The 20,677-nt window shown below is 58.5% G+C and overlaps 1 protein-coding gene across 2 annotated transcripts in view; it reads left to right on the plus strand.

Annotated features, from left to right (window-relative positions):
- The window catches only part of SDK2 (sidekick cell adhesion molecule 2), a 287,007-nt gene that overhangs the window by 252,984 nt on the left and 13,346 nt on the right, over positions 1-20,677 (plus strand). For both annotated transcript variants that reach the window (XM_047756656.1, XM_047756657.1), the window contains 8 exons: positions 1,959-2,145; positions 4,598-4,735; positions 7,851-8,012; positions 10,835-10,960; positions 15,591-15,755; positions 17,354-17,494; positions 17,772-17,910; positions 20,340-20,466. In XM_047756656.1, the coding sequence (XP_047612612.1) occupies positions 1,959-2,145; positions 4,598-4,735; positions 7,851-8,012; positions 10,835-10,960; positions 15,591-15,755; positions 17,354-17,494; positions 17,772-17,910; positions 20,340-20,466 (1,185 nt within the window). The remainder of the gene's footprint in view (positions 1-1,958; positions 2,146-4,597; positions 4,736-7,850; positions 8,013-10,834; positions 10,961-15,590; positions 15,756-17,353; positions 17,495-17,771; positions 17,911-20,339; positions 20,467-20,677) is intronic.

Consider the following 20,677-nt stretch of genomic DNA (forward strand, 5'->3'; position numbering starts at 1 on the left):
GGGTGTGGACCTGACTTAACCCAGGCTGAAGTTCAGCCTGTTGTCTGTGATGAAGCCAGAAGCGGCAGGGAATTGAGAACAGGAGGTAGAAGGTGGTGCTTATTAATGATTCACTCCTACACCTGTTCCTGCCTGATTATTAGCAAATATTTAGTGAGCACCCATAGTGCTTAGGACCCAAGGGAGCCAAACTGACCGTGATGTGGCCCCTCCGGGGAGCCCGCACTGCACCTCGGCCGCGTGCCTCTTGGGGGCTGAGGTCAGGGCTCAGCCCCTTGTGCCATTTGCACAAATGTGATTAGCCGTCATCTAACAAAGGTCTGCTGCCTTCAGTACACACAGCTAAGACCCACCTGCTGAGGGTCCCGTCTCTGGTGGCCCCAGGTCCTGGACCCTCGTCCTCCCCCTACCCAGGAACATGACCCCAGCCATCAGCACCCCTTCTCTGGCTTCGTCATTTTTCTCATTCTGAGATCGCTTTCATCTTTCGAATGCCTTTTCCCAACCTCACGTTTCCTTGAGCCATTTTTCTAGTTGATCCCTTTACAACAGAAATCCTTAAAAAAAAAAAAAAACCCTCTAGCCACCGCCTCTTCCGAGTCTCTCTTGAACCCACTCCAAGAAGATTCACCCCTTCATTCCAAGGAGCGAATGAAAAAGTGACTCAAGCGGTTATCTCCACTCTCACCCATCTACCCGGATCAGAAGACTGAAAAAAAAAAAAGAAAGAAAGAAAACGGGAGGTGTTCTCGAAAAGCGAGAATTTAGTGGTACCGAGATGTCCTAACTGCTGTTCACACTTGCCAGACAGGGACGCTTTTATTAGCTCTTTCTCACTTTGATGAGCTTTCTCCAGGCAAATTGAGAAACGGAGAAGCCAATAGCATGCAGGAACACCGTTGGCCACCAGGTGGCGCCAAATGCTCTCGAATCCTCCGCGCGTCCTGGGGCTTGGCGGTGCGTTCTGGATGCCTCGGATGCAGAGTTCTAAAACTAGCGAAGGATCTGCTGCTTCGCTGACGATGAGAGTTAACCCTCGGTGAATAGGAAATGTAGTTGTTCCTCGGATTCCGTGGCGGATTGGTTCCAGAATCCACCGTGGATCCCAAAGTCTGTAGATGCTCAAGGGCCATAGTATCCATATCCGCGATTTGTCATCCGCGGATTCAAGCAAACGCGGATTCTGCGGCCGGTTATGTATTGAACGAATCTGCTTAGAAGTGGACCTGCGCAGTTCAAACCCTTGTTCTCAAGGATCAACTGTAATTGGAAGCACCGTGAACACCTGATGTGCTCCTGATCTAAAACCTTCAACCTTGCAGCGTCTTCATCTTTATGTCCTTTGCTCCTCACATGGGTCCTGGGGAGGGGGTGCCCTTGACCCCCACTATGCAGATGACACACTGCAGCTCAGGGCAGTCACCCAGCCAAGTAAGTGGTGCACTGGGGTCAGCCTCTGGCCTGCTTGCCTGCCTGCCTCTGCAGCAGGCTGTACATACTGTCGTGTGTGGGTGAATCCCCGGAGGCCTTGCCCACCAGCAGATGCTGACGCCGCAGCCCTAAGCAGCTCGCAGGTGCTGCCGATGGGCTGGTCCTTGAATCCAGCTCTTAGTTGGCGTGGAGTTTGCTTACACTGCCCTCAGGTTCCTGCAGAACAGGATGGGTTTATTCCTCCAGTAACGCTATTCTGAGGGCTGATGTGCCCTGGCTGTGCTAAATCCTTCTGTGCCCTCGTGGACTTTATAGTCGTGCAGAGACTAAAGTACTAGCTGTGGAAAGGAAGGTTCTGGAAGGGCTTCTGAAACAGCTCCTCAATACTTCTGTTTCCTGGGCGACACACCTGTCCAGGTGTGTGATGGGGATGAAAGAAGGTGTGTCTGAGATGGGAGGCGGGGGGGGGAGCAGGAGGGAAATGGGGTGACCCTCTCCCTCACTCCTGCGCTTCCCTGTGCCCACAGATTTATTTCTGGGAGGCCCAGCGGCGGAACCTCACCGAGCGGGTGAAGACGCTTTTCCTGGCCGAGAACGGCGTCAAGATCAAGAACCTGACTGGCTACACTGCCTACATGGTCAGCGTGGCAGCCTTCAACGCCGCGGGGGACGGGCCTCGGAGCACCCCCACCAGGGGCCAGACCCAGCAAGCAGGTGGGGAGGGGAGGAGGGGGAGGGGAGGCCCACCTGGCCTCTGGGCTCTTGGGGGGATGGAGGCAGCTGAGAGATCTGGGTTGGGTACCCAGGCCCCATGGGATGCCCTCCATGGTGGGAGAGCACAACCCCCCAAGAGGGGCCTCGGAGAGCCCCCAGATCTTTCCCTTCGACCCCCAGCCTCCCCAGAGAGCTCACCTTGCTGACAGCCAGTTCGCACCCAGCCAGCCCCCTTCCGCTCCCTGCCCCGTTCCCACCTCACTTTCTTACGTCTCCCCGGCTTTGTTCATCCCACGGGTATTTATTGAGCATTGTCCGTGCCGGATGCTGGGCCCACAGCAGTGAGTGAAACTGACCAGGTCCCCCTCCTGGGATGGAGACGGGGCATGAGTAGATGAACTGACCTCAGGTGGCAGTGGGTGTGAGGGGTCTAAGGACAGAGGCAGGGGGTGGACCAATGGCTTCGGAGAGGTTTGCCTGCAGAGGCCTTGCTGAGCGGGTGACATCCGAGCTGAGATTCCAGTGAGAGGAGGAGGCCAAATGTGGAAAGTTCTAGAGGAGGGGTGTTCTGGGCAGAGGGAAGAGCAGGTGCAAAGGCCTGGAAGCTGGAGGAGATTAAAGAACAAAGAGGAAGCCAGGCAGCTTGAAGAAAATGGGCGAGAGTCAGGTGGTAGAGGGTCTGGGGGCTGTAGAAGGAAGTTGGGATTAATTCTAAGCATGATGGGGAGCCATTGGTGGGTATAAGAGGCTGGGCAGCAGGATATGGTTTATGTTTGTAAAAGATCACTCTGGGAGTTCCCTGTGGCACAATGGGTTAAGGATCTGTCACTGTCACTGCAGTGGCTGGGGTTGCCGCTGTGGTGTGGGTTCAATCCCTGGTCCAAGAATTTCCACATGCTGCAGGTACAACCAAAAAAAAAAAAAAAAGCCACTCTGGCTGCTGTACAGAGGACAGGCTGATGGAGGGGAGAGGAAGGAGGCAGGGAGACTGGTTAGGAGGCTAAACAGCTGGGCAGGCAAAGGAGAAGAGGAAGGGACAAATCCTGTAGCCCACACATGCAGAGCCAGCCCTCTGCCTAGCATCCTAGCCCTTCTCCAGCAGCATTACACTTGATCTTTCTGGAAGCCCTGAGGACACAGGCAGGGCAGGAGTTACCCCGTTTCAAGGTGAGCAGGGGTGGCTCTGAAGTGATGCTTCTCCCCCAGGGACCCCAGCTGCTCAGTGGGGGAGCAGAGGCTGGAGCCCAGGGTACCTGAGCTTATCCCGGGCTGTCCTCATGGCACCAGCCTCCTCCTCTGCCAGCCTTGGAGTTTTCTCCGTGGATTTGAATGCAAGCCTTTTGTCCTTAACCTCCTTTCAGCATCTTCTCTAACCAGCAGCTTTCTGTCCTGTAAATTACCTTTTTCTTCAAGAGCGAGCAAGACCCCGTGGAGTCAGTGCCTAAGTCTGGTCCTCTCTGGGGACAAGCTCTGGCTCCAGGGAAACCCTTTCCTTCCCATGGCTCCCGAGGGTCTGTCTCTCTGCCTGCCCGCCTGTCTCGACCACCCTCTGGCAGTGTCACCGGCGGGATGTGAGCCCCCCGGGAAGCTGGCCGCTTCCGTCAGCAGGACAAAGCGTTCTGGCTCACGTCCTTTAGCAGAGAGGAGGCAGGAAGGGGCCCCAGAGCTGGCCTCCCTCCTTCAAAGACGGCTCACTGGCGCTGCCTCCCGCGGGCTGGAGCGGAAACCGGTTCGGGATTAGCTCCGGCTCCATGGGGGGGCGGCACCGACAATAATAGCCCGGTGGGGATGCAGTGGAGTTGAGGCTTCCTTCCCTTCCTCTCTGGCCTCCCCCACAGACCTCCTCTCCCCCAGGTTTTTGGGGTCACTCCAGGGTTCTTGGGCCGAGAAAGCATCTCTTCCGGAGAGCTGAACATCCCTGGCTCTGGCTGCTCCCGACAGACTGCGCTGCTCTGTCGGTGATAATCCCCGGGCCCCCGGGGATGAAGAAAGGCCATGAGCACTGCAGTTCTGGCAGATGCTCGAGTGCCCACCTGATGCCCGGAAGCCCAGACACCCCTGCCTGCCTGCCCGCCCCCACCCAGGAAGCCAGAACATCGCCTGTCCCCTCAGTGACCCTGGGGGCACAATACAGCCGTGTCCTGGGCTCTTCACCAGGACCCAGAGCCACTTAGCAGGAAGGAGCCCGCGTTCCCCAACTCGAGGGACAAGAAAGTCCCCTTTTTTCCCAATACTTGGACTCTGATATTGGAAAGAATGCGAACGACATGAGCAGGGAGGGGGAGGGTCCGATGACCTCTGGCGACCCCTTCCTGCCCTCGCCTGCCCTCAGCCCTGCTTGCTTGTTCTTTCTGGGCCCAAACGCCCCTGCCGGGTCCTGGGAACCAAATGCAGGGCTTTGAACATCCAGGAAGGAGAAACCAAACCCCCGCCCCCCCGCTGTCTCCCGCAGCCCCCAGCGCTCCCAGCTCGGTCAAGTTCAGCGAGCTGACCACCACCTCTGTGAACGTGTCCTGGGAGGCCCCACAGTTCCCCAACGGCATCCTGGAGGGCTACCGGCTGGTGTACGAGCCCTGCACCCCCGTGGATGGTGAGTGGGGGGCTCCCTCCCAGCTTGGCTCCCTGGACCTGCCCTCTGCACACACCCTCCCCCGTACCCCAACCCTGCACAGAGTCCCTACAATGAGCTCCCACTGTAAACGGGGAGACCGAGGCCCGGACAGGGAAGGGATGTGAGCAAGGTGAGACATTGGCAAGTTGGCAAGATTCCACTGGCAGCCCTGGTCTCCTGAGTCTTGGGAGAGAACTATGAAATATAGTCTCCCCATCGGTGGATGGAAGTGGGGAGGGGAAGAAGGACATACTAGTAAAATATAAATCCTGAGATGAATAAGCAAGGTGGAGCCCCAGGGAGCTCCCTGGTGGTCTAGTGGTTAGGATTCGGCACTTTCACTGCTGCAGCCTGGGTTCAGTCCCCAGTCTGGGACCCGAGATGGCATATCAAGCTGCTGCTTGCTGCGGCCAAAAAAAATTGGGGCCCCAGTGGGGCTCTTCTGTGTGCCCCCCAACCTTAGGGGCTCAGCCGTACTCTGGGTTAGTTCTCTGCCTTTCCTGGGGTCAGGAACCCCTTGGAGAATCTGGTAGTAATCTTGGAGCCTCTCAGGATGGTGCATGAGTTTGGGGGTCACGGTCCTACTGCCCTCAGGGAACCTCAGCTCAAGAGCCAGGCTCTGCAGATTACCTCCCTCAGCCCCTGAGCCCTGTTCCCACCCTTCAGCCCCAAGCCTTTGAGGCCCCCGTGGGGACCCACCCATCCCCCAGGCTCCCCCAGAGGCTGCCCTTTACTAAGAAAGGCCGGAAGGTGGCTGTGCTCCTGGTTGCCTGTGTCCCGGGGCCCAGCGAGGCCTTGGGGACGTGGCTGGCCTACCAGGTGGCGCCCTGGTGGCCGGAGGTGGGTCACCCCTCCCCACAGCAGAGCCTGACCAGGACAAGGGGCGGAGCCCTGGGCACACTGAGGCAGCCAGCCGTTCTGGGTCAGCCGAGGGAACAATGGACCTCATTCTTCCTGCCCCCGACCTGCAAATGCCCGCTGGCCAGCCCAGAAGGGCACTGCTGTGGGGCGGGACCCTGGGGAGGCGGCACCCAGGAGGGGGTGTGGCCAGACGCAGGCAGGAGTCACACAGGCCCCAGTGGCTGCGGCCTCCAGAGACTCCTCACCTGGAGAGGCCTGGTCACTTTGGTCCTTGGTCCCAGGGCCTCTGGACCACATGGCTGACTCCACAGCCTTCCAGATTCCCAGTGGCCCTGGCACAGCCCAGCTCCCAGGACCAGCAAGCTGAGATGCAGCTGGATAGCACCCAGCGGGACCAGCACCATGTCTGGCACCCATTTATGCCTCAGCCCTGGGATCAGGTCAGCTGCGAACAGGTGTCACGCGGATGCAGGGAGAAGCAAGGCCTAAGCCAATGAGGGGTTTGCTCAGAAGTCATGGGGCAGGCGCCCAGTGCTGCAGTTCTGAGTCCTGGGGCGCATGCCCCCATGACCCTGCAGGCACCCTGCCAGCCACTGCTCTGTCAGGACTTCATTCATTCAATAGGTTGAACCCCAACCCTGTACCAGGGGCTTTTATTTAACCTCATAACATCCGGCCTAAGATGCTTTTGCTACCCTCCCTCAGTAGGAGAACAAACCGAAGCCAGGGTGGGGGCGTGCCCACGGTCCCCAGGGCCAGTGCTGGGGTCCAAGCCCAGCCTGCCCGTCTCCCAGGGCTGACCAGCTGCTTGGTGGACACTGGAGATGAAACGCAGTCCCAGCCCTCGGGGAGGCTGGTGGTTGTGAGGATTTTGACTTATGGACCACAGAGCGCCAGCTCTCCCCTCCTGAAAACCATGTAGGCCCCCCCTCTAGCTGCGGAGATTCAGGATGCTCTTGGGTCCTCCCTGTGCTCTAAGGAGCCTGGCAGTCTCAGCTGATGGAGGGCCCGGCATGAGCTTCCAGCTCACAGAAGGGTGAGGATGCCCAGCCACAGCTGAGGTTGTCCTGGGCTGGAGGGGTGGCTGCGAGTCTGTCCCCTCCAGCTCTGGACTGTGGCGTCTTTACAGAAGCACTTCCTGAAAGATGATCCTTGGAAATTCAAATTTTATGGGATGGGATGTTGGGGAAGACGGGATGAGATGGACTTAGAGGACAATGGTTACTTTAAACGTGACGGTGAGTTGTTTTTCCTCCAGATGCTAAAGGATTCTGGTTATTGAGTCAATAGACAAACTGGCTGGAGAGACATTCTTTTTTTTTTTTTTTTAAATAGTTTTTATTTAAAAAAAAAATTTTTTTTTTACCAGCCTCACCCGAGGATATGGAAGTTCCCAGGCTGGGGATCAAACCCTCGCCACAGCAGAGACAATGCTGGGTCCTTAACCCACTGAGCCACAGTGGGAACTCCTATATAAATATTCTCTAAAAAATGTTCTTATTATAGTTGACTTACATTCAGTCAATTTCTCCTGTATTTTTTTAATTAAAAAAAAAAACTTTAAAAGTCTGCACCCTTGGCATATGGAAGTTCCTGGGCTAGGGCTTAAATCAGAGCTGCAGCTGAGGCCTACCCTACAGCCACAGCAACGCCAGATCCAAGCTGAGTCTGTGACCTACACCACAGTATACAGCAAGGTTGGATCCTTAACCCACTGAGTGCGGCCAGGGATCAAACCCACATCCTTATGGACTCTATGTTGGTTCTTAACCTGCTGAGCCACAATGGGAACTCCCTAATATGTAGATATATATGTATATGTTTTTTTGTTTGTTTGTTTTGCTGTTTGGGGCCACAGCCACAGCATATGGAGATTTCCAGGCTAGAGGTCGAATCAGAGCTATAGCTGCCAGCCTACGCCACAGCCACCGCTATGCAGAATCCGAGCCATGTCTGTGACCTATACTGCAGCTCATGGCAACGCTGGATCCTTAACCCACTGAGCGAGGCCAGGGACCAAACCTGCATCCTCATGGGTATGAGTCGGATTCGTTTCCTCTGTGCCACAATGGGAACTCCTCCCTCATTTTTTTTAAAAATGTTTATGCGTTCTTGAGAACAGCCTGAGAGACACGGTGGGGTTGAGAGTGCTGGCCCAGTCTCTGACGCCGAGGAGGCGCTGCCCCCGGCCTCCCCTGTCCCCGCAGCCCCCACATGTGTGCTTTCCCCTCAGGCGTCAGTAAGATCGTGACCGTGGACGTGAAGGGCGGCAGCCCCCTGTGGCTGAAGGTGAAGGACCTGGCGGAGGGGGTGACCTACAGGTTCCGCATCAGAGCCAAGACCTTCACCTACGGGCCCGAGATCGAAGCCAACGTCACGACGGGCCCCGGAGAAGGTAGGGGACATGGGGCGGGCACGGGGGCTGCTGTCTCCACACACGGTGTTCGGCCCCCCAAGTCAGAAGGGGGTGCCCAGAGCCGTGCTGGAGCCTGGAGGTGCAGAGGTGAGCAAGACGGGTTTCACGCGGAGCTCGTGAGCCCATGGGGACGGCAAGGCAGCGTGTGGGCTGGGCGGGGGCAAGGGGGTGCAGCTAAAGGAGGCAATTCTGAGCATTCCTGTTGCAGCTCAGCGTTAAGAACTCGGCATAGTGTCCGTGGGGATGCAGGTTCGGTCCCTGGCGTCACTCAGTGGGTTAAGGATCCGGCGTTGCCATGAGCTTCAGCGTAGATCGCAGATGTGGCTCGGCTCCCACGCTGCCATGAGCTGCGGTGTAGGCCGCAGATGCAGCTCCGATGCAGCCCCTAGCCTGGGAGCTTCCGTATGCTGCAGGCGTGGCCCTAAAACAAGAGAAAAAAAAAAAAAAAGGAGGCGATTCTGGAAGACCTCATGAGGTGGGGCAGTCAGACACGTGGGAACAGGAGCTGGCACTCTGTTCTAAAGGTGGCCATGGTCGGGGGGGAGCAGGGATGGCCGGGCGTCTGGGTGCGAGGGAAGGAAGGCCGGCAGGAGTGTTTCTCAAGGTGCCACTCAGGCCAGAACCCCTGGGGGTCTTGTGACGAGTGCAGATTCCTGGGCCCCAGGAACTCAGCGTCTTGGAGCGTCTGCCCTCAGAAGGTGCGTCTCAAGAACTGAGGGCGGCTCTTGGGTCCCCACCATGAGAACCAGTGCTCTTGGGGGCTTCAGGCCAGGGGGACCTGCCAGCTGCCTTCTTCCTAGACAAGGTGACAGGAAAGCAGGGTTGGGGGCAGAGGAAAAAAGGAGCCCGGCAGTTGCAGGCCAGGCGGGATGCCCTGGGCCTGAGCGGAGATCCTGGGGACCAGGGAAGAGAGACGCTCCTTTAGGTTTTGCGACGCCTCTTGGGGTCCTGGTCGTCAGGCCAGGCCGAGGGGACCTCTTCGGGCCGACCTTGGTGATTGAGGTTTCGCTCCCCAAAGTCCCTGTCACCCAGGCAGGATGTCCCCTCCTGAACCCAGAAGCCACCACCTCCCCGCCACGCCACTCTCCTCCCTGCCCCCAAAGTACCCAGCCCAGCCCAGACTTCCCCTGAAATCCCACCTCGACGCCCCTCCCCGTCGCCCTCCTCCCTGCCCGCAGCAGGAGGCCAGGTCGGCCTGGGCTGGAAGGAACAAGGCCACCTCCCCTGCCGGCGGGTTTGCCCTGAGCGGTTCAGGCGGACCCCCCTTCACTTTCTCTTCCTGGGCACGTTCTGCTCCCGGCCTCCTGCTCTGCAGAAAAGCTCTCTGACTCTCAGCTCCTTTGGAAGGAAGCCTGCAGGCCGCAGGAGGAAGTTGGCCAGGAGCTGCCCTCCCACCCCCACCCCGGCCCTCCACCTGCCCCCAGCCCCTCCCCGGGCGCTTCTCACCTGAGCTTCCCTGGGAAACAAAAGCAGGGAGCAAGCTGGCAGGGACAAGGACAGAGCAGTGGCGCGGGGACAGGAGAGAAGCCATCTAAAGGACAGGCTGTTCTAACCTGAGACTCAGAGTGACCCAGGCTGGGTGGGAGTGGAGAGGGGAGGAAGTTGGGGGGTGGGGGGGCTCTGAGAACGCCAAGAGCCGGGCCCAAGAGAGGAGGAGTCAGCTGGGGGTGGGGGGGGGCCGGGACACGGCCTGGCATCCTTTTCCCTCCAGGCCAGGACACACTGGAAGCTCCAAGTCCAGGAGATGGTAGCCTCCTTCTCTCAGCTCTGAGTGCAGTCTTGTGCAGAATGAGAACAACTCGGGGGTCCTGAGAGCCCCCCACACATACACACCTCCCTCAGACCGAGTCCCACACCCCCCATCCCTCAGCCACCATGGCCCTGTGTTGTGGGCAGGATTGCTCTTAGGGAAGGAATGCAGGAAGGAAGGAAGACAGGCCATGAGGCCCCCCCCGAGGTCAAGGTCGCTGCCAGACCCGGGCTGGGCTGTGGCTGCCACGCTTCAGTAGTGAGTCCCCAGCCTGCCAGCTCTCCTGGGCCTGGGGGATCTTTGATCTAAAGCTGGGCTCCCAGCTCCTTCCTCCGCAGGCATCCACGGGCCACTGGCACAGCTCGGCCAGCAAGTCCCCCACTCCCTCCCTCACTGGCTCATCCCATGTCCCACAGGCACATAGGAAGCACCCACCCCAGGCCTTGGGGGTGCAGGGCTCCAGGTGTCTTGGGGAGCAGGCATGGTGGGGAACAGCACATGGGGCCCTGGCCTGCACTGCACGGCACCCCAGAGAGAAGGGACACGGGACTCTTTGCAGACAGAACTGGCTCACCCCCTCACCCCAGCAGCACACTCCTCTCTCCTGCCCTGGCCCTGGGGGTCGGCATGTGGGTGGCCCATGTAACAGGCTGCAGCCCTGGTACACCTGCTGCCCGCCCCATCCCCTAGAGAGCCCTCAGCAGAGTCCGGCTCTTCCTCCCTCCTCTAATTAGCGGAGGCCCTGGGTCCCCTGCAGCCCCAGCCCCCTCTCTGGCTCAGCCTTAAAGCAGGTGCAGCGGGGACCATTCTGGCACCATCTCATACACCCCTCCTGCCCTGGGACTTGGAACACGGGGCTTTGGGTGACACTGCGGAGAATAAGTCCCATCTGGCAGGCCTGGCCAAGATCTGTGCCTTGGACCTCGGCACGTGCGGGGTTTCCCGAGACCCTGGCCAGGGTTTGTTTGACCGCCCAGCCCCTCCTGCTGGAGGGCGGGCCGCCTGTCGCGGTTCCCTGCGCCTCCCTTCCCCCACCGTGTACCACTTGCAGGTGCCCCCGGACCACCTGGCGTGCCCATCATCGCGCGGTACAGCTCGGCCATCGCCATCCACTGGGCCAGCGGAGACCCTGGCAAAGGGCCCATCACCCGCTACGTCATAGAGGCCAGGCCTTCAGGTATGTCCCGCCCGGGGCGAGCCAGCTCTCGTCATCGTGTGAGAAGGCACCTGTGCTCCCCGAGCGGAAGCTCCAGGTGGCCCTGTGTCGAGTGGAAAACAGGAGCATCCGGGAGGCCCAGAGAACAGCACTTATTGCTGGGTGTGGACCGACTCGGGTGGGGGGTCGTTCAAGAAGCCAGAGGAGGAGCTCCCGCCATGGCCCAGTGGAAGCAAATCTGACTAGCATCCATGAGGATGTGGGTTCCATCCCTGGCCTCGCTCAGTGGGTTAAGAATCCAGCCTTGGCTGTAAGCGGTGGTGTAGGTCACAGACGTGGCTTGGATCCCGCGTTGTTGTGGCTGTGGTGTAGGCCGGCAGCCACAGCTCTGATTCGACCCCTAGCCTGGGAACTTCCATATGCTGCAGATGCAGCTGTGAAAAGAAAGAAGCAGCAGCCAGAGGAAGGAAGATTTGGGTTCCCACTGGATGAACACCCATGTCTTCCATGCAACCCCACTGGCCAGTGCCCCACACAGAGGCCGGCTTCCCCCAGAGACCCAGCTGCCTCTTTGAGGCCCGTCATCTGCCACCATGGCTGTCGCTGCACTTCCTGGAATATCCCAGTCTCTCCTGTCAAGCCTGAAATCGAATCACAAGACCTTCCAAAGCCATTGGGAGACTAGCAAGCGGCTGATAAGTCGCTGCAGGGGGCTGAGCTCCGAGGTCCTGTTACACCGTTGTCGCTGTGACACCTGCTTCTGCCTCTCCGGCTCCCCTTACCCCCAGGAGCTCCTGGCCACTGCCAGCTCCCTCCGTTGCTAGGTTTCAGAGTTAATCGGAGGCGCCAGAGTCAGCACAGGCTGGAGGCTTGCTCTTGGTATTCCATGGATCCGTGATTGGGTAATTGAGGTTGAGAAAGAAAAAAAAATTCTGTATTGCTTCAGCACAGACAGCAAATACTAATCATAATGGGAAGTCGGCATCTCAAGCTAATTTTCTAGTCGGGGCGAGGGGGGGCAGGTCACATCCCAGTGACATTGTTAATACCCCGGAGTAGCTGAACACTAATCATCTCAATAGCAAATAGTTAATTCCAGCTACTCCAGGAATCCTGTGCCCCCCCCCTCCCCCGCCGCCCCTCGCCGTAGCCTTAATCTTGGGCTAATAATTGCAGTCGCAAATAGCTGTTACCTCGATGCAGTTCAGGGCCGGAATGTATACGCAGCCTTGGCTTCCTCCCCACTCCAGATGGTCCCTTCCCGGGCCCTCCAGGGCAGGCTGCTGCCTTGGCCAGGAGACCTCAGCGAGCTTCTCCCCACCAGGGCCGGGTGCCTGTTTTTTCCATCCAAGTTGGCTTACTAGGGTGCCAGGCTGTGGAATGTTGGCCCCGGATGTTAGCCCTGTTGATTTGCCAGAGTTCCCTGGGAGGCCCGGCATGGCACCTGGTGTTCGGAGTTCGGGGGCTCCGATTTAGTCCACACCCCTGGGGTCAAGGACTGAGCTTAAGAGAGAGGATGGAGCCAGGACCCCCTGAGGGTGGGGGACTTGGAACGGTGCCTGAGAGCAGGTGCCGAGGGTGGACAGTGTGGAGGAGGGGATAGGGGGGACACGGAGAGCCGGCCGTGATGGGGGGGCCGCCTCCCCACCTCCGAGCCCCCGGCTGCACGTTCCCCTCATCGTCAGGGAGAAACCGCCTTTATCCTCAGCTCCCCCACATCGCTTGTGCTTCGTGCTGGACAGGACCAGCTAAACATGAGAAGCCAGGCGCTGCAGACCGGCGAGGGGTCTACCTATTCCAACCTGTGAAACCCACCCTGCACACCAGCTGACTCTGGGGGCTGAAGGCCAGAGCCACACAGCACGATGCTCCAGCAGCTTCTGGCCTGGCCCTCTCCACCCAGCTCTACCCTTTGTTTCTCTTTGGTGGGGAAAGAGGTGGGTCAGAGGGTAGGCTGCCGTTCCCAGCCTCTGGGAAGCAGCAGGCTCCTGGGTGAGCCCATCAGGAAGCTTGCATTGGGCACCAGGAGGAAATTCAGGGCTGGCACAAGACAGACATCCCTGGGCTGAAGTACTGGCCAGCGCTGCGACCGTGACCTTGGGAAGATGAGCTCGGCTCTCTCCAAACCTCGTTTCCTCATCTGTTACACGAGGACAGTGGTTCCTCCTTCTCACCGTTGCTGCCGGTACAGCCCTTGGAACCAGGATGCTTGACCAGCAGCGATGTCATTCTTTCATCATCATTGTTGTCACTGTCACTGTGCTTGTCGTCGAGGGTGACAGAATTCAAAGTCACAGGAGGAAAATGGGTTGCACCCCAATCCTTATATTTCGAGGCATGCAGTACTAAAATCGGGGCACAGAATGCTCTGGAAAGGCCAGGGAAGAAAGCTTTACATTCATTTATTCAACACTTTTTTTTTTTTCTATTTTTGGCCATGTCCACAGCATGTGGAAGTTCCCAGGCCAGGCATGGAACCCACACCACAGCAGCAACCCAAGCCACTGCAGCGAAAATGCTGGATCCTTAACCTGCTGAGCCACCAGGGAGCTCCTCAACAAATATTCTAAGGATGCCTGTGCTGGGCTACAAAGACAAATGAGCATGATCCCTGCCCTTGAGGAATTTCACAGCCTTGCAGGAGGAAAAAAGAGATGTTTAGCAAAAAGATGTATGTGAAGCAGATACCCAAAATCACATAATTACGACAGAAGATGAGGCCAAGGCTCAGGACCCCAGATCCTTCCCTGAGGGCAGCAGGATACAGACGCGCTGCCACAGCCGCCTTTCAAAAGTCAGGAACTCGGAGTTCTCATCATGGTGCAGCAGAAACAAGTCTGACCAGGAACCATGAGGTTGCGGGTTCGATCCCTGGCCTCGTTCAATGGGTTAAGGACCCAGTGTTGCTGTGGTGTAGGTCGCAGATGCGGCTCAGATCTGGTGTTGCTGTAACTGTGGTGTAGGCTGGCAGCTGTAGCTCCAATTTGACCCCTAGCCTGGGAACCTCCATATGCTGCGGGTGCGGCCCTAAAACACAAAAAAATAAAAAGGTCAGGAACCCAAACAAGATGTCAGGAGGGTAGCCTCCACGAGTCCAATATTCAGAAAGGATGAAGGGTTTGTGGCACCTCCAGGAGATTTCCTGACTTGGGTGGATCTGTTTAAAAAAAAAAAAAAAAATAGGAAAGGAGACAAAATCCATCCACCCCAGGGAAGAGCCAGCCCGGACCTGGGAGTAACCTGTGGGCCTGAGAGGCAGCTCTTCCCCCAAGTTCAGAAGCAGACAAAGGACAGGGAAGCTGGAGGAGCAGGAGGCCCTGCCGTGGGAGCTGGTCCAGGACAGCGGTTGCCTAGACAACCCACACACAACTCGAGGCTGGAGACTGGGAGCTCCGCCCACCACCATCCTTCTGAGACCTCTGGTCCCTGGTCCATGTGCAGACGGGACCTGAGCAGGGCCAGGGGTGGCTTGACACTTCGGTGGCTGAATCAGCCCTGCCCTCGCCCAGCCAGGAAGACCCACCCTCTTTCCCAGGCCAAGCCAGGCCCTCGGCCCCACACAGCATCAAGCCACACCCACTCCTGCCGCCCACCAGCCTCCTTGTCCTCGTGGAGGGATGAGGATGCCAGCACGGAGGATGCCGCTGGGCCCTGGAGGATGCTGGCCTCCTCTCCTGCGTGAGCATCACACTCACTCCTCTTGAAGGAGGTGGACACGAATCGTACCCAAGGGTACAGGGTCCGGAGAGCCACAGGCAGAGGGGACAGGCCTGAAGCGAAAGTCAGGAGCTCAGAGGATGGGGGCGGTTGGGGAAAACAGGAGGGGAGGACAGACGGGGACCCCTCTGGCCCTCACTGTTCCCTCGTTCTCCCCAAATCTCCCAAACATGGAAGGGGCTCAGGGCGGACCCCCTCACATCCAGGCAACTTGACTAAACCTTCACAGGCAACCCAGGTCCCCCTACTGTTTTTTAAAGGTCCTATTTTTGCCTGATGCCACTGCTGGGTCTGTTTTGAACAGACAAGAGGATCAGAAAAATAGGGGCCTGCTTGGGTAAATGAGGGTACACCCCTCTGTGGAAATATTAGGCAGCCACTTGAAGGCATGTTGACGGCACTTTTTACCCACCTGGGGAGCATCCAGAGTCTTTCTGCACAGGTGCTAAAATGGTGAGGCTCCTTCTCTGGGTGGTGACGTTGGGTTGTATGTTAGAGGATTATATTGTATGTTTTACAGACATTTTAATTAAAAAGAATAAAGGGTCATACCCACGGCATATGGAAGTTCCCGGGCAAGGGGTCAAATGGGAGCTATAGCTGCCAGCCTACACCATAGTCACAGCAACACCAGATCTGAGCCGCATCTGTGACTTACACCATGGCTCACGGCAATGCCAGATCCTTAACCCACTGAGAGAGGCCAGGGATCGAACCCACGTCCTCCTGGATACAAGTCAAGTTCGTTACCGCTGAGCCACAACAGGAACTCCTCATCCTTTTTTTAAAGTGTCTCCTGAGGACCCACTAGGTGTCCAGCCCAGGAGATTCCGTGTCAGTGGGGCCCATCAGACAGGCCCCGCCCTTAGGGAGCCCCCGTTAGGGTCAAGGTGGAGGCCCCCCTCATGGTGTCTCCCTCTCTGTGCTCCTGCAGACGAGGGGCTCTGGGACATCCTCATCAAAGACATCCCCAAGGAGGTGACATCCTACACGTTCAGCATGGACATCCTCAAGCCAGGCGTGAGCTATGACTTCCGGGTCATCGCCGTCAACGACTACGGCTTCGGCACCCCCAGCAGCCCGTCCCAGTCTGTGCCCGGTACTGGCCTGCGGGGTGAGGGGTGGGAAGGGGGCGGTGGAAGAGCCTGGCGGCAGAGTCTGGGGCAGGGGTGAAGGAGGAGAGGCGACAAAGCCCCAGAGGCGCTGGAGTGGCGACCAAAGCATTGTCCCCTGGAGTCAGCAGAGAGCCTTGGGCCAGAGCCTGAGTCAGCCTTCAGCTCCAGAAGGAGCTGGGGGCCATGGGTCTTTCGAGTTCCCTTTCATGGACTCCAGAAGCCCTGGGCAGGGGGCCCAGTGGGCTGGTGGACACATCAGCGGGCCCAAGAGGAGAGCTTCCGGGAGCTCATCGTCCAGGAGACGTGAGGGCGCCAAGCCACAAACTGAGTGTCTCCATGGAAGCTGCCCCCCCAAACAGCCGCAGCCTGTGAAGCACAGGCCTGAGCGAGCAGCTCCCCTGGGGGCAGGGCTCCACCCCCCCCCTCACCGCCCCGCTTCTCCTTGCCTCCCTCTTCCTGTTGTCTCCAAGCTCACAGAGGACATAGTACCGAAACTCGTGACCCCACTAGCCACGAATCACTTTTCATCTCAAGGCAGAAGTATAACTTGAAATTTCTACTCCCTCGGCAAGTTTCGGAAACCCGGCCATCCTCCCACGTGCCTTAACCCTTGTCCAGATTGATAGACCCAGATGGTGGGAAGTGAATGGTTCAGGGCTGACGTGAGAGCCAGCCCCGTCAGGCAGCAGCATGGATCCATCCTGGCCAGGAGCAGGGAGCACAGTACTGGGGGCTTGGAAAGAAGGGGCATCTCCCTGGTGGAGGCTTCCTAAAGACCCCCTCATGTCTCCCTTCCCTCTGCCTCCTGCTACCAGAAAAAGATTCAGTCACAACCGAACCTTGGGAGAAACTCTCCCAGGCCCATCCCAAGCCAGACAAGCATCTTTCCCACACTCCTTTGGGTCTGTCAAGGTAGCCCCTGGGCCATGGGTGGCCAGGGAAAAATAAGAAAGGGGAGTTCCTGTCATGGTGCAGTGGTTAACGAATCCGACTAGGAACCATGAAGTTGTGGGTTTGGTCCCTGCCCTTGCTCAGTGGGTTAACGATCCGGCGTTGCCGTGAGCTGTGGTATAGGTCGCAGACGTGGCTCAGATCCTGCGTTGCTGTGGCTCTGGTGTAGGCTGGTGGCTACAGCTCCGATTCGACCCCTAGCCTGGGAACCTCCATATGCCGAGGGAGCGGCCCAAGAAATAGCAAAAAGACAAAAAAAAATTAAATTAAATTAAATTAAATTAAAAAAAAAAGAAAGGGAAAAATAGCAAACACACAGCCACTCCTCCCTCCTGTGTCTGTGGCAGACATTGCTAATCGATCCCAGCACGCTTTCCTAGTGAGTCAAGAGATGACCTTAGAACTCTTCTCCAAGCAGCCCTTTACTGATTGGTTGGTCAAAGCTGGCACTTGATGAAGCCATCCCTGCAAACCTTAGATTCTGCCTCGTTCAGAGGGCACAGACACCCCCCACCACCCAACCCATAAAGTGTGAGAGCAGGTGGTAGGGTCCCAGCCGGAAAGGGAGGTTTGGAGACAGGACGGGGCTGAGCATCCTGGACCTGACACCCCACACCCCGCTGTGTTCCAGCCCAGAAAGCCAACCCCTTCTACGAGGAGTGGTGGTTCTTGGTGGTCATCGCCCTCGTCGGCCTTATCTTCATCCTGCTTCTGGTCTTCGTGCTCATCATCCGAGGCCAGAGCAAGAAGTACGCCAAGAAGACAGACTCGGGTGAGCTGGCACCCAGCCCTGCTGGCTAGACTGGGCTTTCATGTGCCTGCCTCCCTTTGGCAAAGGTGGGGTGGGGGATCTCTCTCTCGGAAAGGCACCTGCTCTGATGGTGGCAGGGGGCAGCCTGGGGCTCCTAAACACAACCTCCATCTCCTATTTTGGTTTCAACCCTAGCAAGAGAAGGAGCAGCCCAGCCTGGGTGGGGGAGGGGAGTCACTGGTCTAAAGGGATGGAGTGAGTGATGGATGGCAATCTCTCCCCACCGCCCCCCTACCAGGGAACAGTGCCAAGTCTGGGGCCCTGGGCCACGGGGAGATGATGAGCTTGGACGAAAGCAGTTTTCCCGCCCTGGAACTCAACAACCGCCGGCTCTCGGTCAAGAACTCCTTCTGCCGGAAGAACGGCCTGTACACCAGGTAGTGGGCTCTGCGTGGGATGGGGAGGTTTGGAGGCCAGCAGTGCCCGGGGTGGGGCTCCCGGGAGGGCCACAGAGCTGGCAGGGCCCAGCTGGCATTCACCCATAATGGTCAATAGGAAGACACAGTTGGGCTCAGGCAGCTCCACCAGGGGCGAGGAGGTGGGCGTGGAGGGTTTCTGCCACAACCGCAGAGGAATGTGACTCCCTGGCACAGTTTTGCCAACCACCTGCTGCTGTTTGGGGCCAGCTGCTCCTAGTGCAGGCCTGAAGCTCTGATAATTAGTTTCTCCAAGTTGAGCAGGACCCAGCGAAGGTAGGCTGAGCAGACACTGTTGAGTGAGAGGTGCCAGCACCCCCCCCTCCCCCTGCCCCCAATTGTTTATGCCTTCCCTGTCCTCCTCCCAATTGAGTTCTAGAAAGAGAAGGCGCTCAGTGTAGACGCCCTCTCTCCCGTACCTACCCCTCCCACTGTAGTTCTAGACAGATTTCTCCCGCCCACCACCCAAGTCCACACTCTGAATTATCCTCAGGAGGCAGCATCTGAGGGCAGCCCCCCAGGAAGGGCCAGGCTGGCGGCGCCTCCAGCTCCTGTTTCCTCCTGATCGTTCTCCAGCCGCAGGCCCCTCTGAGCCCCCTCGCTGTGCCCATTTCCAAGGGCAGCTGCTGGTTTCCACCTGACCCTCCTGGTACTTTCTGGGTTTTGTTTTTCTTTTTTTGGCCGCCCTGCAGCATATGGAAGTTCTGGGGCCAGGGATCAGATCCTACGCCGCCGCTATGGCACCTCGGGATCCTTTAACCCACCGTGCCAGGCCTGGGATTGAACCTGTGTCCTGGCTCTGCAGAGACACCGCCAATCCCCTGTTGTGCCACAGCAAGAGCTTCCAACCTGGTAGTTTTATGCTCCTGAGAGCAGGGGAGAGAGTGGGGGCTGCGGCCCAGGGGCCCCTGTCTCCAGTGCCAGCCTCGTGAACATTCCTGGCTCATCAGAGGTGCCCATAGGAGAGGACTGGCCTTCCCCAGGCTCACAAAGCTTCCCTCTGTCCGGTCCTGGAAGGACGAAGCGACGTGTGTGTTCATCAGGAGGCCAGCGGGAGGGGTGTGCTGGGCAGCTTGGCCAAGCTCTCCCCCCCACCCCCCGCCACAGCCAGCTTTCCAAAGAAAGAGCCATTTGAGGCCGCAGTGGCCGGCCCAGCAGGGCCACCACAGCCCCGCCAGGCTGGCTCCAGGGCCCTGCCACGCGGAACAAGAGGGCGTTTCACCCCTGGCCTGGCCTCGCCTGCCTCTCACGCCCACAGTGTACACACACAGTGGCCCCCGGGTGTCCCTTGCACAGCTGTGTTTACACACAAATCTCGTTTGCACAAACCAGCCCCAGGCTCCGGGGACCTGACCCAGCCGCGGTGACTCGCAGCCCCCCACTCACCCTGCATGGCGACAAGGCAGCCTGTGCCCAGCCCTCCGCCTTCTCCCTCCTCTCAGTGTCATGTGTTTGCCTGTCCCATGGAGCTGCTGCTAATACCGCTGTTTTATTCTTAAGCAGCTTAAAGATGTGACTTTGCAGGTTAGAAGGAAATCAAGGCAGATATAGCGTAAGAGGTTGGAGGTGGCAGGGAGTTTTTGGGGACACATTCCCAGGCCAGCAGACGGACCTTAGAGGGGCATGTCGTCCGGCCCGAGCAGGACGGCTGGGGTCCAGGGCCTCAGTGCCAGAAACACTCCCCAAAGCAGGCTGGGCGCATCACAGGGTGTTAGGTCCCCATGCGCCCCATCCTGAGAAGACACAAATACAACAGCCTGCCCTGCCGCTGGCCCCCCGCCTCTCTGCTCCCCACAGCAGGCCAAGCACCCAAGGTGCCCTGTCCTGTCCTGGGAGTTTGTTCAGGCCTCCGACTCCCTGCACCCCTTCCTCCAGGGCTGCTTTTTCAAAGGTGTGACTTAGCCTATTTCTGGTCTCCGAGCAGATGTGGAGGGCGGGGCAGGGCAGAGCCGGGGAGACCATGGGTCCCCTTTATCCCCTAACCCTTGTGTCTACTCTCAGAAGCTCACTCTGTGAGTTTAAGAGTCACAGGGGGAGTCTGTCTGCAGGGCGGGTAGCCAGACCTCACCTGCGACTCTGATCCAGGAGGTCTCAGCAGGGCCCAAAAATGCTTTGTGACGCTCACCACCAAGGGATCCAGCCTGGGGTCTTAGAACCGCAACTGGAGAAGCAACGTGTTGCCTCCCCCAGCCCCCATTTTCCCAGAGCTGGTTTGGGGGGCTCATCCTGTGCTCCCCATCCCCAGGCGGAGCCTCCAGCCCGAGGCCCAGACCTGTCCGAAGAGCAGGCACGGGAGGGGGTGAATCTGGGCGCCTCAGGGCTTTCTGCCTCCCCAGCTGGAGGAGACTGCTGGGAGGGATGCATGCCTCAGCCTCTCCCCTCCTCTCCAGGTCCCCGCCTCGGCCCAGCCCAGGCAGCCTCCACTACTCAGATGAGGACGTCGCCAAGTACAACGACCTGATCCCCGCCGAGAGCAGCAGCCTGACCGAGAAGCCCTCGGAGATCTCGGACTCTCAGGTGAGGGACGGGGGCGGGGCCCCGGAGATGGGGGGAGCCGCCCATCCAGACTAGGAACTGGCCCTGTCCCTTCCTCCACGGGCCCGAGAGAGCGAGGGGCCCCAGGAACCCCCCGGAGGTCGTACAGCGACCGCTCCCCCCCACCCCAAGCTCTGCTCGGGCTTGGCACCCTGGGCGAGTGGGGTCCCCCGAGCCATGGCCTCCGCACTAG

This window comes from Phacochoerus africanus, chromosome 14 (genome assembly GCF_016906955.1).
Source record: "Phacochoerus africanus isolate WHEZ1 chromosome 14, ROS_Pafr_v1, whole genome shotgun sequence".
Taxonomy (NCBI): domain Eukaryota; kingdom Metazoa; phylum Chordata; class Mammalia; order Artiodactyla; family Suidae; genus Phacochoerus; species Phacochoerus africanus.